Genomic DNA, 17,450 nt, shown 5'->3' with positions numbered 1-17,450 from the left:
CCCACGGCCTCTGAGGGGCCTGTGAGCAGCTGGGGGACCACTATGGTCAGGTAGTGAATGCCTGCCTTGCTCGTACAGATTCCTCACCAGGACCCCTATCGTGAGGACCTGGGACCTCACTAGTGCATCACTTTGAATCCACTTTTAACACTTTGAGGCAATCCTGTGTGATGTGTGGTGCTCCCTGGTGTTTTTGTGATTCTGTGCACAGTCTGCACGTCTCCCCAGCACAGCAGGTCAGCATCCCCCAGTATGCGGCAGCGCAGAAGCTGGCCTTGGCAGAGCCGAGCCACACTGCAGCTTTCCTCCTGGCCTCCCAGGCAGCGGGAAAATCAATGTGGGAGCACACGCCCCAACAGCTCAGGAACTGTAGCAGTTTTTACAATGTATATCACGAGGAAGATACCATTTTGCTATTGAGGGTATGAACTCAGCTCTGCTGACAGTCAGTATTACCACCGTGTGGATGTAGCCTTTGAATCATGGTCCTTTGCTGTGGAGTGTCCTGGTGCCTAGTGGCCCCTCTCCCTGGTGGCCCATCTCCCTTGTGGGTGAAAGCTTCATGTCTCTGCTGCACTTGGGCTGAGAGCTTTCCTCTGGGAGCTTTGGAGATCAAATGACCTTGGGGAGGTGATGCGCCGGCGGAGTTGGGGTCTTTATAGTCCTTGTGGGCTTACTCTGAAGACCCCCCTCCCTGCCTGCCCTGGGGTTGAGGACGAACCCCGAGCCAGTGAGAGTCATAAAGCCACCATGTGGGCCTTTCCTGTTGGAGAGAGGGCTGAGGAGTAGGTGGGACCCCGAGGGTCCTCATCAGGCTGGCCAGGGAACCTTCTGAGGCAGCCCCACCTCATTGGGAACCCTTGTCTGCCTGTTCCCCCGAACCCAGGCCCAGGCAGGCCTGGCATGGTGACCGCAAGTGGCGTTTTCCTGTCTCTTCCACTGGGTAATGGTTTTTATTGTATACTGGGTATTGTGGAGGATGTCTTGTCACACCCTGGATTCTGTTATCTTCCTCTGCAGAGTGGTAATTTTGTTCCAGTGGCTCTGCTAAAACTCGGTAATTCATCATGTGTAAATCTTAGAGATGAACTTCTTGTTTGGGGTCTTTCTCCAGAAGGGAGATAAGCTCTCTGAGGGAGCGAGAGGACTTTGTCTGGTTTACAGCACATCCTGTGCTCAGGCCAGCTGGTAGGATAGGTTCTCTGAGGTGGCACTCAAGATCTGAAGGAGTAAAAGTGACAAGGCAGGGGACCACTCTCTGGGCCCGGGTGGGAGGAGGAACTAAGTGTTTATTAAGGGAAGAGGGAGACTCAGCTCGCGGGTTTGGGTTCCAGTCCTCGCGCAAGAGGAGACCGTTAGGTGGCTTTAGTGGGCAGAGTAAGTGAGATGGGGGATGCTGCTCCTTTAAGAGGAAGCCAGCATTCCTGCCTTGTGGGTGATGGGCTGTGGGGGCTGGGCAGGACACCAGTGAGGGCTGTGGGGTCGTCCACTAGAGGATGGCAGTGGGCTGAGGGGTGCGTGCTGGCAAGGTGAGGAGTGTCGTTTTGGACCCAGTTGGAGTCAGCACTGATAGGACGGGCTGGGCTGGGCTGCGTGTCGGAGAGGGAGGAGCAGTGGGGGAGCACACACCCTTTCATGATGTCTTCACTGGAGCACAGGTGATGTGTGCCCCGAAGAGAGGAGGGCTGAGGGACAGCCCAGTAGGGACATGTTTAGTTTGAGATGCCTGTAGGTACTCGTGTGGAGGTGAGGAGTGAGGAGGTAAGGGGCATGCAAGTGTGCAGGTAGCTGTGGGACGTGCCAGCCTGGAGTTCAGGGACAGGTTGTTGAGGGTGAGGACATAGGGAGGGTGACCCTGGCCCCAGAGGACACCCCTGGGGAGGGCTGCAGGGGCCAAGAGGGCCTGGCAGTCAGTGTTGAGAGGCCTGGCAGAAGGGAGGGTTGCCAGGGAGGCTGGAAGGGTGGCCCCGGCAATTGGCGGTGAGCTCCAGGCAAGCTGGGATGAGGGGCCTCAGGAAGGGGGAGGGTCAGCAGGGAGGGCTGCGCTGGGGCATTGGGGCATTGGACGCCAGAGACCGGCTGTCCCTGGGCCTGTGCCTGTCCCGCCAGCCCACCCGTGGCTTGGGAGCTGCTGCTGGCTTGTGTGGGCAGTGCCCCCAGAGCTGTGGGGCAGGTGCAGACTGTAGCCCCTTTAGACGGGGAGTGAGGACTGCTGCTCTGACAGGTCCCCAGGGTCCAGGCTGCCGGGACCACCGCCCACAGCAGCCATTAGTGCTCCCTTCCCGCCCGGCTCTGTGCCCCTCCCACTGATGTCTCTGAGCTGGTGAGCTGGCGTGGCCTCCAGACGCCCGGCCTGCCCCACGGCGCCTTCACTGAGGCAGCTCTGCTGCCTTGTAGATAAGTGCGGGGGCTGGGGCCTCCCCGCTGTACGTGGGCGTCCTTCTCACCAGGCCCTTCTCGAGGGCACCTCCAGACGACATCTCCATGGCCCCGTCTGACCAGCTGCCTGGTTCCGAGTCCCCAAAGCAGGAAGGTCTTCACAGGATGAAGCCGACTAATTGCTGTGCCAGGATTTCACATACTCTGGGTGCCCATCAAATGTCTCTCAGCCGTGTACGGAGACATGAAACGGAAAGGCCAGCTCAACTGGGCGCTCACGCCAGACTCGTGGTTTCAGTACCCAAAAGTGTTTTTCTCTTTAGAATTCTTTTTTTGGAAAAGAAATATGAAATTAATTACAAGGATGGTGTACCTCCCTGAGCCATCAGAGGCTCCTCCGAAGATCGCTTCATTTCCATGTCGCCTTCTATTTTCCGCCTTCCAGAGGGCTGTCACCAGCCAGTCGGCCAGCCCAGCAGCTGCCTGTCCGTCCCAGCCGGCTGTCACCATCCTTCTATTTTTAGCCCTGGTTTGGTCCAGAACTTGACAAGATTTTCAAACTAATAACTGGATTGTCAAAGAAATCAGCTGTCACAGGATGGTCTGGGAGGAGAGGGGAGGGAGGGAGGCAGGAAGCAGCCTCGGGGACGGCCCGGTGCCGGGACCAGGGCCAGACTGAGGCAAGTGGGGTGCCGCCCAGCCACTCGCCCCTTCCGGGAACGTAGCGTGCCTCGCCTGCAACCATCAGGTCACAGCAGCGCAGCCACCACACTTGAGAGAGCAGAGCGTCTCTCTTCTTGGGCGCGGGGTTGTTCTGATGAGGATGCAGGAATGGACTGGGTGAGTCAGATCCCCGAGTGAGCGTCTGCCTGGGAGGGAGCAGTGGGTGGTGTGGAGTGACCTTCATGTGTGGTTACTTTGTGTGTCTACTGTGCATCAGGTTGTGTTCTGTGTTCTTTGATCTACTAGCTAAAAGGGCGTCGAGTATGATAGAAAGGTTAAAATAAGATGGACAAGGATGAACTTTTCATAGGCAATTTTCTTCCCGGGCCTCTGCACGCCTCCCGCAGCTGTGGCTGGTGCCTGGGCCCTGAGGGCGGGAGTGGGACGGAGATGCGGTTTCTTGTGTGTGCCCCCGACACACCTCCCTCAGGTAGCATTCAGCCCTGCTCCTGCCCACCCCACGGAGCTTCCCACAGTCTTATCCTCTGGTCAGCTCTGGAAGGGAGGCTGACGGGCAGTGGCTTTGCTGGGATGAGGTCAGAGCCTTGGCTGCTCTGATCACCAGTCCAGAGCTGCAGGATTCCAATGAGACGGCCCTCTAGGTTCCAGGCGGAGAATGGGGACTTATCTGAGGGGGGCAGTCCCCTCTGAGCGCTTGGCCTCTCAGAGAGGCAGGGTCATGTGGTGGTCAGATTCAGATCTTTGGAGGGCAGCCCTGGGGGGGGGTGGTCTTAGCCCTCCCCTGCCCGACCTGCTTGACTCTGAGTGATCCCTTAGCTTCCTGGAGTCTTGGTCTCCTCTTTTAGACACAGGAGTGTGGGAGCCCCCAGGCTTGGTTGTAGACACAGTGGGTGATGGAAGCTGCCTAGGATTCATTGTAGACATGGGCGGGTGTGGGAGCCCCCAGGATTGGTTGTAAGGGTCAACATGCAACACGGTGCTAGGCACAAAGGGAACACTAGAAGACAGGGCAGCATCCTTGTTGACCACCAACACGCAGGATGGCCCTGGGACATTCATGGACCCAGCAGCCTGGGTGCTGCCCTCACCTGAGGAGGTGGGCTGGGCGGCATGGGAGAGGTGGAGGTGGGCCTGCAAATCTTCTCCCGCTCCACTCCTGCTGGGAGGGGTCCTTCTCTGCCCTCGTCTCATGTGTGTGCTGCCTCAGTGTCACCCAGTAAATCGGCATGAGTGCCCTCACCAGTTGGCCAGCGGCCCTCCCTGCAGCCTCCTGGGAGCCGCCACCTCGCTTCCAGCCCCCAGGTCCTCACTCCTAGTGCTGGTGGCTCCATGTTCCATCCATCTGCCCTCCTTCCCGTTTTCCTGGTCACAGGCCCTCGGACCTCAGGGGTGTCCATGGCATGACTGCTCTTGCAGAGTTGAGGGCTGTGTTCAGTGCCTTCCTGTGGGATGGATCGTGGGGCTGGACCTGAGCAAGGACGGTTGAGGGGGGCAGTGACCCAGCTGTGCAGGGGACCAAGGTGGCCTGTGAGGGTGTGTCCTGCTGGGGGCACCCACTTCCCATGGGAGATCCTGTCTCCTCCCAGGGCTTCTGTTGGCTCTCTCCATTATGCGTTATCATACCCCCTGGGACAGCAGCACACTGAGTGGGCCCCACTCCCAGCGCTCCCAGATCCTAGCGTTTGCCACGTTGCCCTCCTCTCAGAGCCCCGCCTTCTTGATTTCTTGGCTTTGGTGTTCATTTTTCACACACGTGGCTTTAGACCCCCCATGCAGCATGTGGATGTAGTTTGCATATTGTCACGGGGCTTGCCCCCTTGGTCTGCTGTGAGGTCTCTGAGCTGACTGCCACCCTCACTGCTGCATAGTGGCCCTTGTGTGACACTGCCATTCCTTTCCGTTCTCTGGACCCGGCTCATGGGCTGGTCCTGGTTTTCAGGACCACAGACAGTGCACAGTGACCTTCTCACGCGTTTCTCCTGGCACCTGAAGGAGAGCGTCTCCTGTACACACTGTGTCCACCGGCCGGCGGTGTGGGTGGACCACGCCATTTTTCCTTACTGACCGCCCAGCACTGCTTGCTGACCCTCGGACCAATATGCTTTTCAGCCGCCACAGGTCTGTGAGTGAGGTGCTGCAGCTGTCATCTCTTTTCCTGAGTCCCCATTACCTTCCGTGCATGGGGCCGGCCAGGGCCAGGGCTCGGGCTCTTGCGGGGCGGCAGCTTGTCCTAGCGAGGTAGAGCATGCACTCCAGATGCAGAGTACACGTGGGGTGTCCCGCTGTGGGTGGGAGGCGACCTCTCAGCCCTGGTCCCGCTTTTGTGGGGTGAGGACGGTTCTGCTGTGCTCCTGTGATGGGCCTGGACTTCCAAGCCAGGTGCTTGACCCAGAGGTGAGCGCTGCCCACCTCTGTGCCCCTGCCAGGACAGCTCCCCCGGAGGTTTTGTGGTCCACCCCCAGCCCCTTACTGACCCGGTGCCCTGTGCACCAGGTGCTCAGTGTTTGCTGACTTCTGTTGTTAACATCATTAGAATTGCAGAGAGACTGGCTCTACACATCACACACACACACCCCCTGCACTGCACACATCACACCTGCAAACACACACACACCCCACACACTGCAAACATACACACACACCCCCAGGCTGAGGAGGGTCATCCCCTTGACGTGGTTTTCATTTTCCATCTGCTCCTTGCCCTCCCGTAGGCCTGGGTTCTCCTCCACTCGCACACTTGGGCCTTGAAACCTGACATGCAGGAGAAGGTGGGCTCCGAGTGCCACTGTGAGCAGGAGCAGTGCTGCCTGAGTACAGAGACTGGGGCCCCAGGAGGCTCAAGTCAGGAACCAGTGTGAGCACTGGGCAAGTGCTCGATTTCCTGTTGACTCTGTCCCCAGCACAGAGCTTTATGGAGGACACACTTGTTGTTTCCTGGGGCATGATTCCAGACCAGCATCCAGTGGGGCCTCAGGGCCAGGCCTGTGCTTTGTTGTCCTTATGGGAGTCTCGCAGCCCGGCTGCACAGGCGTGTGCTGGAGAAGGGGACTCTGTTGTTAGGTCGGTGGGGTAGGTATGCCCTGGACTGCCGGCCCACAAGCTGATGCCCTCAGCAACCCTGAGCTGCTGGCTTGTTTTTAAGTATCAAAATACAGAAATTTTTGTTGCAGTCATCCCATTGCTTCATGACTTTGAGATGTCCGAAGTCTGAATTGTTTAGTCATTTGTGTCTTGACAGGTTCACTTCCTAACTCTTCCATGCCCCCACCTCCCTGTGGCTGAGCCACAGAGCTTGGAAGTGCAAAGGGGAGGAATGTCTCACAGAAGAATCAGGACTGTGGCCCCAAGAATGGCTGCAACGTTCCAGGCAGAAAATCCCCCAGCTGCCCAGTCCCCTCTCCTCAAGGACGCCCCTGGCCGTGGGAGTTCAACACAGCCCCAAGAGTAGCCTGGTCAGTCGTCGTGCTCGTCTGCATTCGAGGACAGGCCATGGCTGCTCTCTGAGGCATTTTAAAATTAATTCCTGTTCACACAGTCAGTCTCTAAACCTTTAAAAAATCGTTCTTAGGAGACTGAAAAAGAAAAAGGCCTCAGGTTTCAACATCAGTGATGAGCAGGGGTCATTCGTGCTGCGTCTAGAGGTGTGGGCTTGATAAGTATTAGTCAATTCTCACTGGCTCTTCAAAGATGAATTGGAGATACCCAGAAGGAGGAGCAGTTGGCAACAGAAAAGACCCAGCCCATAGTCACTAGGGGAGTCTGAGACAGCACAAGGGACAGGATAGAGGGGGAACACGGGAGAGGAGGGCAGGGGCCAGCCATGGACTCTGCTGACTGCCACGCCAGTGTCCTGAGCCCAGCGGAGCCTACACCCTGCCGGAGCGCATGGAATCTTGACCTCAGGACTCCTTCCCGGCTCTGAAATGGCAGGATTGCTGCTGCACCCGTCCTGACACCAGATTCTTTTCCTGACACATATCTTGTACCTCTGGACATGGAGCGCAGGAGGGCAGGATATGGACATGCCTTCCTATGTCCTCCTACCCAGCCGCACAGCATCAGAACCACGTCCATAACAGTAAATAACAGCCCAGTCTACTTCGAGAAGACATTCTCGCTTCTCTTGAGCGCTAACACCCCAGGGTTCATGCTTTTCCTTGTCATTAGCAGCCACAGCCGTGCCAGGTGACAGAACTTGGCCTGTTGCTGCATACCATGCTCTGTGGCTCTGGGGCACTTGGGCAGGGCATGTGCCGTCCCCAGGGTAAAGTCTCCCCCGGGGCCCAGTGGGCTGAACACTGACTGAAAAGCTCTGACAGAGGGAGCAGACAATAGCAGGGGAGGTCCAGAAACAAGAGACCATGGGCAGGGGGCGAACAGCACAGTTCGAGGAAAAACTGCAAACGCATCCCAGCTTCCACGCTCATCACACCGTGCCTGCTTCAGCACCCCTGTAACCCCCACCAGGGGTGCCCAGCGAGGCCCGGCCAGGAGCACCGGATCATTAGAATTCCCCATGCCGTCAGTGCTGCCGGCAGACACCGCAGACCTTTCTGGTATAATTTAATCTCGGCTGCTTTTTTATCTTCCATTTTACACATGTACTTTCCAAGAACAGATATTTTATGTTGAATATGGATTCAAACCCCAGCAGATCCTGCACAGGCAGGAATGCAAATGACGGCTCCCTCCACCGGCTCTCAGGGGTGATGAGTTTTGGCTGAGACCATGACCTTTGACCTGTGGAGCATGTGGTCCATGGTAACTTCCCAGGTGGGCAGATTGGACGATAGCCGAGGAGCTGCCCACAGGCAGAGGAGGCTGGGAGCCCGAGAAGGGTGGGAGTGGGCCCAGACCAGCACTTCCGCTCATGGAGGGTGAGCGTCAGCGCCCAGTAGAGCTCAGGGCAGGTCTGGGCGCAGGAGCTGTTTAGATTCTGGTGCGGCCACTGTGAAGTGTGACCACCTCACTCAGTTGTCTGAGGTTCCTGGCAGCCGGGCCACGGCCATGACAAGGACAGTGGTGGGGACCGTGGTAGTAGTGGGGACGGCAGTGGTGGTGGGGACCACGGTGGTGGGGATGGTGGCGGTGGTGGTGGGGATGGCAGCAGTGGTGGTCCCAGTGGTGGTGGGGATGGTGGCAGTGATGGGGACAGTGGTGGCGGTGGAGACCACAGTTGTGGTGATGGGGACAGAAGTGGTAAGGATGGCCGTGGTGGTGGGGACGGCAGTGGTGGTGGGGGATGGCGGTGGTGGTGGGGACCACAGTGGTGGGGATGGCGGCAGTGGTGGGGACGACAGCGGTGGTGGGGATGGTGGCGGTGGTAGAGACAGCGGTAGTGGGGACCACAGTGGTCGGGATGGCAGCAGTGGTGGGGATGGCGGTGGTGGTGGGGACAGTGGTGGTGGGGATGGCGGTGGTGGTGGAGACAGTGGCAGTGGGGATGGTGGCAGTGGTAGAGACGGCAGTCCTGGTAGAGGTGGTGAGCTCCCATGTGCCAGGCATCGTGCCGAGCATATGTGTACCCACTCCTTCAGTCCTCACCACAGCCCTGGAAGGAGCTGCCCTGTCGCCTCTGGGGAGGTGTTGGTACGGTGCCCAGGGCCCCACAGGTGTGAATAGGATGATGGTGATGACAGTGAGGATGAAACAATAGGGCGCCTTCCGGGAGCACTTTCTCTGCGTCAAGCACGGCTCCGAGTCACTTATTCTCTGACCCTCCCAGCCTGGAGGTGGCTCCTATCATTGTCCCCACCTCACAGGCAAGGCACTTGACTTCCAGGGTTTCCAGCCGCCTATGCTCTGACCTCGCCTGTCTGTCTGCTGCATGGTGCTGAGCCGTGCGGGGCCCAGGGGCAGGGCTTCCGGCGTCTCCGCACCTTGGTCTCCTCTCCTAAAAGACTGATGAGTTGGGAGAACTGCCTGAGCCTGTCCACCAAGAGCGCTGTGCAGCTGCCACGCTCCCCCAGACGTGAGGGTCCCCGTGGCCTGCCAGGTAGCACCAGGACCTCCTTTCCACGGTTGGCCGGGACGCCCCTAGCAACTGAGTTTTCTAGCCAAGCTGCACAAATTGAGCATCAGAACGCAATGGAAAAGTGAATTAAAGCAATTAGGCCTGCTCCCTGACTTGTATGTCAGCGAAGTGGCGCCTGTTTCTTCTTTCTCAGTTAAGGGGAGAAAATAATAAGAGTCGGTAAATGGGCCGCTTAGCCCGTCATGATTAATTTATTCCTCGCTGCGCTCTGGCAATTTGTAAACTCCTGACTTGAGCAGCTTTTACGCTGACCTCTGTGCCGTCTGCTGGGGAGCCTTCCAGTGCTTTCTCTCTGCCAGAAGGAAGGAGGGGAAGCACAGACCGGCCACCCAGGTGGGGCAGGCGGAGCGAGAGGCAGTGTTCTCAGTGTCCCTTGGAGCAGTGCCTTCCAGGAGAGTGTGACACCTGCCACGTGGGAAATCTTACATTTCCTGGTAGCCTCACAGAAATGGGAAAAACTGGTGAAATTGACATCAGTATTTTATTTCACCCAGTACATCCAAAATATTATCTTTCAACCTGTAATCAATATAAAATTAGTAAGAAACATTTGACATACTTTTGCTCAGACTCAGTGTGTGACATCCGGAGCGTGTGGTACGAGGACACACATCTCCATGGAGACCCCCGTCGTGGACAGGCAGACCGGGAGGCTGCGTCCAGAGCAACCAGCCACTCACACGCCCCACTGTAACTCTGCGTAGGACGAAATATTGTCTGTTTCATCTTTGTGTGTCTGAGTCTGTTGCCTGACACTCAGCTCCACGCACACACTGGCACATGCACACCCTGAAGGTGAGCCCCAGAGGGCAGGCTGCCTGACACCCAGCTCCATACGCACACTGGCACATGCACACCCTGAAGGTGAGCCCCGGAGGGCAGGCTGCCTGACACCCAGCTCCAGACATACACTGGCACATGCACACCCTGAAGGTGAGCCCCAGAGGGCAGGCTGCCTGGCTTCTGCTGCGTCGTGCCCAGGGTGCGGAACAAGGCCTGCCATCCTTGGTGTGTCCTCACCGAGTGAATGGATGGACAGTGAAGAGCAGGACCATTTGTCCTCACCGGGTTCTCTTCTCTCTGCTTCTGTCCCAGCGTGTCCTGAGCCACCGTTGCGGCGGGATGAGCCTGATCGCACCATGGTCAGGCGCTGTCCAGTCCTTCATTTCTGTGGCAGGCGGACTGGCTGTCTGTGGTCCAGGGAGGGTGTCTGACTTTCACTTAGGAGGAAGCGTGTTCTCAGAGCTGGGAGCTCAGCCCTGTGGACATGGGCAGGCTGTCACCGGCACCTGGGGTTGTAGGGCTGTCACAAGGTTTGGAGGAGGCCGTGTGCTTTGCAGAGGACTGCTCAGGCAGTCAAGTGTGCCCCCAGACGCCGCGTGTGACAGGAGTAGGTGCCCTGATGCCCCTCCATGAGGTCATCCTGGCGCAGGAAGCTAAAATGCTTGGTGGGCCGTTCTCTTTTATGCACCAAGCAGCTCATGCTCCCGTCAACTCTTTAGGAATGTTTTAAGTTAAACACAGTTCATTTTGTGTCTGATGTTAGAATTTGAAGATCCATTCCAAGGAGGTTAGAAGCAGGGTCCTCCCTGGTACCTTGGCAGACTCTCAAAATGACCAGATGCGCACAGGCAGGTGCGCTGGGGTACTCCCTGGGTTGGGATCCCACCCACAGCCCGTGGGTTGATGCATGTGGTGCATTTCCTTCCTTGGACATTTTCCTGAACCCACCAGGTAGCTCGGCAGGAGAGTAAGATGTCATTGCTGCCTCCCGGGCGTGCTGCTCAGGAATGTGATTTTCTTGTTAAACTTGTTTGCTAAACTGTCTGGCGTTTCCCACAGATGACAGTTTATCTAGCAACAAGTGCTACTGCTATTACTGTGATTATTACTACTGTCAGTGGCAGTAATTACACTAATAATAATTGAACAATGGCAGCAGCAGGTGACACTTGCCTTGTGCTCTTTATATTCTGGCACTGTTGGGGACATTTTGCACATAGTAACAATCCAGTGAGGGAGGGATGTTATTACCCCATTTACAGATGAGGAAACTGTGGTACAGAGTGTTATGAGACTTGTGCAGGGCTGCACAGCTGATTGATGCAGGACTGGGGTTTCAACCTTGGCGGTTTAACGTCGTTTAAAAGTGTGCACGTGCTATTAGTTGACCCACTGTGCTGTTTGAGCAACTGTTCACTGATCGCCACCACATGCTGTACAATTTATCTTGAGGACATGTGGACCTGTTGGTGTCGCAGAGAAGATGGATAACCCCGTGACGTAGGTGGGAATGCCCAGGATGCACCTGCCGAGTTCTTTGGGGTCAGGAAGGTGGTGGGGCCTGGGCTTGGACCCAGGTCCTCTGACTTCTGAGCTGTGGTCTTTTCTGCCCCACCTCACTGGTGCCCAAGCTCACTTGAATCTCTGCAAGGGGCCAACCAAACAGAGAACTGTGGGGCCCCGGGAGGGGACCCGCTGGCCACTTTCCTGGATCCCAAGGACACTGATGTCTCACCGCTTCGTCCTTCGTGGGAGAGTGTCCGCATACAGATAGTCATACTTGGCAGATGGCGATGTAGCTCCTCTGACTCTCCGGAAAAGTGGAACCTTTTGGGCAAGGAGGACTCAGAGCCGTAACTTTGTTTGCTCTTTAACATCAGAAGACTCACCTCTTGCAACCTCCCCAAGAGGCAACAATCAGCAGCAGGAAGATTTCTCCCTAAAAGATGTCCCCGCAGCATTATGGTATAAACTGTTGGGAAGAGCCCGGCTCAGAGGCCCCCACCTGCCTTCTGCACCCCACTCACCTGGGAGCTTTAAACAGTACCTTCGCTTGCCCCGAGGCTGTGTGAGTCCAGGTGCCACTGTTGCCGAGGTGGCGTCGACAGGGCCTCTGTACGGTGTGGAAGACCAGCTGCCCTCCACACACTCGTGATGTCACATCCAGAGTGTCCAGAGGGCAGTCGAAACTGCCCGTCGTACCGAGAGTTGGACAGTAACGTCTGCCCAGGCCCCCCCCCCCCGAGACTGTGGGCTGCTGCCCTGCCGTGTGCCGGGCCCCTAGAAGGTCCAGAGCTCCCTGGGGGATTCTGATGTGTGGGCACGGCTGAGAACTGCTGACCTCCAGGCCGTGCAGGCGGGGAGGGGTTCCATCGCCCACAGTCCTTCGCTGACCATTGTGGACCGTATGTGGCAGCATGGGAGAACGCGAGTAACTCAAGGCTGATTGTGACAGGCAGGAGGCAGGAGACCAAGGTGCGCCCTTGCTGTGGCTTTGTTGACCTGGTGGCCTGTCTCTTGGACGAGGGGATCTGGGGCCAATTGTAGGGACTTCACTCATCTTTGATTTCTTACCATGTCAGTGTTGTGAACAAACCTTCCTTTAATTTTTATATCCTCTAACGTGGCCATAGCATTGTTTATGGGAAAGTTAAGATTGAAAACTTAATTGCCCTCTACAGTTTGCTGACTTGACCTCTGATGGGCCTGGTCTCAGCCCCTCCCTCCTGTCATCTTATCGCCGACAGACTCATCCTGGGGAGAGCTGGTCCCCTGTGACGTGACCCAGTGACGGCTTCATGAGCGACGGCCCGTTACCCGACTGATGTGTATAATGCAGAACAGCTCAGGCTAATAAATGTGCCGTGCGTCCAGATCGGAGACAGCTCTGCCCAGTGCATAAATAAGACAGGCCTTTTTAAAAAAGAAATCTGTATTTAAGGACGTGTTTGGCTGTGTCTTTGCCTCCCGTAAAGGTCACCCGCATAGATTCTCCTTCTTTAGCATTGCAGGCTGTGAAGCGCTGGGCATTTCTATTCTCCCTCCATCCAGTGAACCTGGGGACTAAATTAGATTCTGAAATTGAGTGTGCAGTGGAGTTGGTGAGCTGCCGTAATGGGAGGGTATTGCTTCTCACCTTGCAAGTAGCGAGGTCATGATAATATGAAGCGAAGTGGATTAAAAATAAAACCAAAGGTATTTATTTACGACCTGCTCAGAATTGGATTGGCATCCGTGTAAGTTGCAGCTAATGGTGAAAGACAGCAGATTGATGTTGATATGTCCCCTGGGACATTCTGCCAGTGAAATTTGCTCTGTGAATTCAATTTAAAGGCCCCCAGAAAGTATCCAAAATGCAAAAGGAAATGGGATGGAGGAAGGGGAAAAGCAGCGACAGCGTCACAGCGTTGGAAGAGAGTCCCAGTGTGTGCCTAATGATTCGGGAGTGCGGGGAGGACCCTGGGATGGTGGGAGGCAAGTGTGGGGACACAGACCTGACACAGGGCTGCGTACCAGGCACTGACACCCCCAGGTGGGACCTGGGACCCCCAGATGAGGACCCCAAGGCCCTGAGACAGTCTGTGGCCGGTGCAGCCCACACAGCCAGGCGGCAGAACAGCCAGGATCTGAGCCCAAGCCTGGCTTCCAAGTCCGTGCCCTTAGTGCCCCCTGTGGCCGAACTCTGTGCCTAATGGCTCAGCATCCCCCACCACAGATAAAGGGGGTCAGGGCTCAGAGAGGGGAGGTCAGTTCCCCAAGGCCACACAGTAAGAGAGCCAGGGGTATGAACGCAGAGCCCCACTCCTCCTGCGGTGCCCACGTGCCAGCCTTGCCAGAGTGGGGAGCTCGGTGGACAGAGGCTGTGAGCTGCTGCAGGTGGGGACGGAGCCCCTCAGTCTCTCTGGGCCGCTCCTTTTCCAGATGGGCAGCTCGGGCAGCCTGAGTCTGATGCCCTCCGCCACTTGTCGCCTGCTGGGAGCTGGGTGGGAGCAGCACCAGCTCCCTCAGAGCCCCAGCCACCCTCCTGACTTCCCCTGATCCAGTTTCTGCATGGGATGAGGCAGGAGGAGGGCCCTGGGGCCAAGTTCTACAGGACCAGAGCCCGCAGGGCCATCGGAGCAGTGTGGGCCCCTCCCTAGACTTCTCTCTGCTGCCCGAGTGGCCCTGGTCCAGTCCCCCGTTCTCCTTCTTGAGACTCCGTCCCAGGAAGCCATCCTGGCCACACAGCCCTTGAGCCTACCCGACTCCTGCCAAACCCCTTTGGGGGCTGGGCCCTGCACTCTGCGAAGCCTACCCCGTCTGTGGTGGGGTTGCCGGCTGCTCTGGCCACGGCCGTGATCTGTCGGGAGGGGCTGGGCTGCGGGCCCGAAGGTCGGTGTACCTGGCTGAGTCTCACACGTGCTCTTTTTCCCAAGCTTCCTCAGCTGCGGTTTAGTCAGTCACTGTCTCTTCAGTGTCCCTCACCCTGGCTTTCACACCATGCGCTCCCCAGGCAGTCCTTCTGTCCTGTGAGGGTGGGCTAAGTGCCCAGCCCACCAAGACTTGGCCCAGCTGCAGGGAGGGTGGGCTGGGGCAGGAGAGTGGCTCCAGCCTGGTCTTTCCTGGAAATACCGAGAATCGAATGAGTGACACTAATGAGGGCTGTCTGGTGTCCACCTGCCCTGTGTCCCCACCCAGCGTGTGCCTGGTGTGCACCCGCCTGGATTTCCCCCCCGCGTTCCTGTTGAAGGAGCTGGTGCTGGAGGAGCGTCACCAGATGCCCAGACATCTGTGCCTAAAGATGCCAGGGGGGCGGTGCTTTACTTCCGATTCTGGGGTGATCCTGGAGTGGGTTGGAGGCTCCTGGGCCAAGGGACACACCTGCAGCCAGGCCCACAGGACCAGGGCCTGGACGCTGTGGTGCTGGGGAGAGTCAGCGAGATGAGGTCACAGATGTGGAGTGCCGGGGCCACGCAGCCTCAGTGTCCTAGCAGGTGTCGTCTCCAAAGTCTGAGGCCTTTCCTGGCTGCTGGGCCTGTCCTGGTCGAGTGCGGAGGGGACACGATTCCTGGCCACTGAGGGTGGGGGCTTGGAAACTGCGGAGCCCCCTGCTGGCTCACCCCCACTGCTGGCCGGGTGTGTTTCCTCAGGGTTCCCACGTACCCACTGCTGGTCACCTCCTCTGACCTGGGCTTGTCTCTCTCCCGCCAGGAGCTGCTGCTCTTCCTCCAGAACCTGCCCACAGCCCAGTGGGGCGATGAAGACATCAGCCTGCTGCTGGCCGAGGCCTACCGCCTGAAGTTTGCCTTTGCAGACGCCCCCAATCACTACAAGAAATGAGCTCGGGGCCCACTACAGCAGGCCTGCCCCCGCTGGCTGGCTGCAGGCCCGCCAGAGAGGCCTCGCCGGAGCAGCCCTGCCCTCTGGGGAGGTGCCAGGACTGGGTGCCGGACACTGCCCGAGGCCTGACTGGGGCGGGGCTGCCTCTGTTTTCCAAGATACCAAAGAGAGCCAGGGGAGGGTCTCGGCCATGCTGGGGGCCAGCGAGGGGTCAGGCGCCTTCCTCCCCCAGCCCCTGGAGCGTCCTTGCCAAATGACCACCTCCTGGGGCCTCCAGCCTGCGGCAGCCTGAGAGGCAGACCCTCTGGGAGAGGCCTGCTGCCTGGGTGCCAGGGACGAGGGAGGTGGCAGCCATCTCGTCCCTCCTTTGAAATGCAGAGTCTATTCTGTTGAGTGAAAGAGAATAAAATATAGACAAAGTCAGTGAATGTTGCACTAACCCACGGCCTCCCTGGGCTCTCTCGGGGCCTGTCCCAGCCAGCCATATTCCTGTAAGTGTTCGTCACTTTAGTGTTGGTGTGTACTTGCTCTCCTGGTCTAAACCCGGCTAGAAAGCGATGGCAGAGCCCGACGTGTGAGCCACCGAGGGCCTGGGGAGCCTCTGGCTGCGGCAGGCTGGGAGCAGAGAGGGCTCAAAATTGCCTCACTTGCTGTCTCCATTCTCTTAAAAGAGACTCCTGCCCCACCTGGTCCGTGTCAGGCACCTGGCTGTGGGCGGCAGCTGCTCTGCTGGGTGCTGAGGAGCACACAGGAGCCTGCAGCCCTGGGGACAAGCCACGCAGCTCAGGCTGAGGACACTGCTCCCTCCAGGGGGCCCCCAGACAGGCAGGGTTTAGTCACTCTGATGGAGCCGTGAACATACACGGTGGGGCGGGAGTGGACAAGCTTCTGGGAGACGCCCCCAGGCCTCCCCCTGGCCTCACCCCTTTTCCGGGTCTCCAGTGCAGCAGAGACTTGACTGCTTGCTGCTGTTTACCGGTCACTGGGGTGGTGAGCCCAAGTGGGGGGGGTCCCTGACTGGCCCTGCCTGGGGCTTCCCACGCCCTCCCTGCCCATGCAGAGAAGCACCTGTCAGACGAGTGGCCAGCGGTGACATGGACACCCCTGTGGGGCTGTGAGCTGCTCTGGGCCGCAGCCACAGCCTCTGACCCCTGAGCCCAGGAAGGCTCCTGTCCTCAGCGCCTGCTTCTGCTCTCAGACTCTCATCTGTTTACAGGCATCTCTTCCTGCCATGTGCCCGACCTCCTGGAGCAGCCACACCACCGCCCGTCTTTGCACAGCTCAGGCGCTAGGACACTGCCGTTGTAGGACAAAGCAGAGGATAGGAATATATATATATACACACACACACACACACACACACGCGTGCGCGTATGTGTGATATGTGTGTTCCTTTTTTTATTAAAAAGATTCTTGGGTCATTACATGTGCGTTGAAATCAGTACAAAATATGTGCAAATGTCAGATGTTCCTAAATCAGCAGAGGGACCTGCTTGCCTTAGTCCAGATGGAGAGGGCACCCCGCACTGGTCCCTGCCCACACCCAGGATCAGGGGTTCCTCCGACCAGCACGCAGCAGCCTCCAGGCTACCAATCTTTTACTAGCGGGGGCATCCAGGTCCAGAATTGCTGCGTGGCTGTGAGCAGGGAGCCTCCGCCTGCTTAGCCAAGACCCCGCCTGGGACCTGCCCGTCAGAGCTCAGATCGCTCTGCGTAGCCAATACGTTGGGGACACAAAAGGTCTGCCCCTTGGGGCAGTTTATTTTGCAAATAGGAATGATCTACACAGTTAAGTGAGGTTCCGCGCATATTTTCACGTGTATGTAAATCTGGAACTAAATGTGAGGGATGTTGACGGGGTCCTTGGAGCAGGTCCATCTGAAGTGGTTAAAGGGCCCTCTGTCTGGAATACAGTGTGCTGAAACAAGGAATAAAGACGCAGTGAAAGCCCGAGCCTTGGCCCTTGATTCAAGGACTCTTCTGCGGGGATGGGGTGCCCTGGCCCAGGCGGCCTCAGTCCTTGGCCCTCTGGTCTGAGGCAGGTGACAGTGGGGAACTTAGGTGCTTGCCCAGCCCTACGGGAGCTGCTGGGCAGTTTGAGTTCTGGGCTTTTCCATACAGGCCATCGGCAGTGTGCCAGGCCTGGCTTTGGGCAGAGCACCCACAGTCTGGCCGAAGCCCACGAGGACCTCGCAGGGAGATGGAGGGAGAGGGCAGGACTCAGACCCTGGCGGAACCCAAACCCAGACTG

The 17,450-nt window shown here is 57.7% G+C and overlaps 1 protein-coding gene across 2 annotated transcripts in view; it reads left to right on the top strand.

Annotated features, from left to right (window-relative positions):
- Nucleotides 1–17,152, top strand: part of TBC1D22A (TBC1 domain family member 22A) — a 344,321-nt gene extending 327,169 nt beyond the window's left edge. For both annotated transcript variants that reach the window (XM_046646272.1, XM_046646271.1), the window contains one exon: nucleotides 15,071–17,152. In XM_046646272.1, the coding sequence (XP_046502228.1) occupies nucleotides 15,071–15,199 (129 nt within the window). In that variant the 3' untranslated portion in view covers nucleotides 15,200–17,152. The remainder of the gene's footprint in view (nucleotides 1–15,070) is intronic.
- The last annotated feature ends 298 nt before the right edge of the window (nucleotides 17,153–17,450 follow it).

The sequence above is a fragment of the Equus quagga genome, chromosome 19 (genome assembly GCF_021613505.1).
Source record: "Equus quagga isolate Etosha38 chromosome 19, UCLA_HA_Equagga_1.0, whole genome shotgun sequence".
In the NCBI taxonomy this organism is placed as follows: Eukaryota; Metazoa; Chordata; class Mammalia; order Perissodactyla; family Equidae; genus Equus; species Equus quagga.
This window is presented reverse-complemented; position numbering and strand designations above follow the sequence as displayed.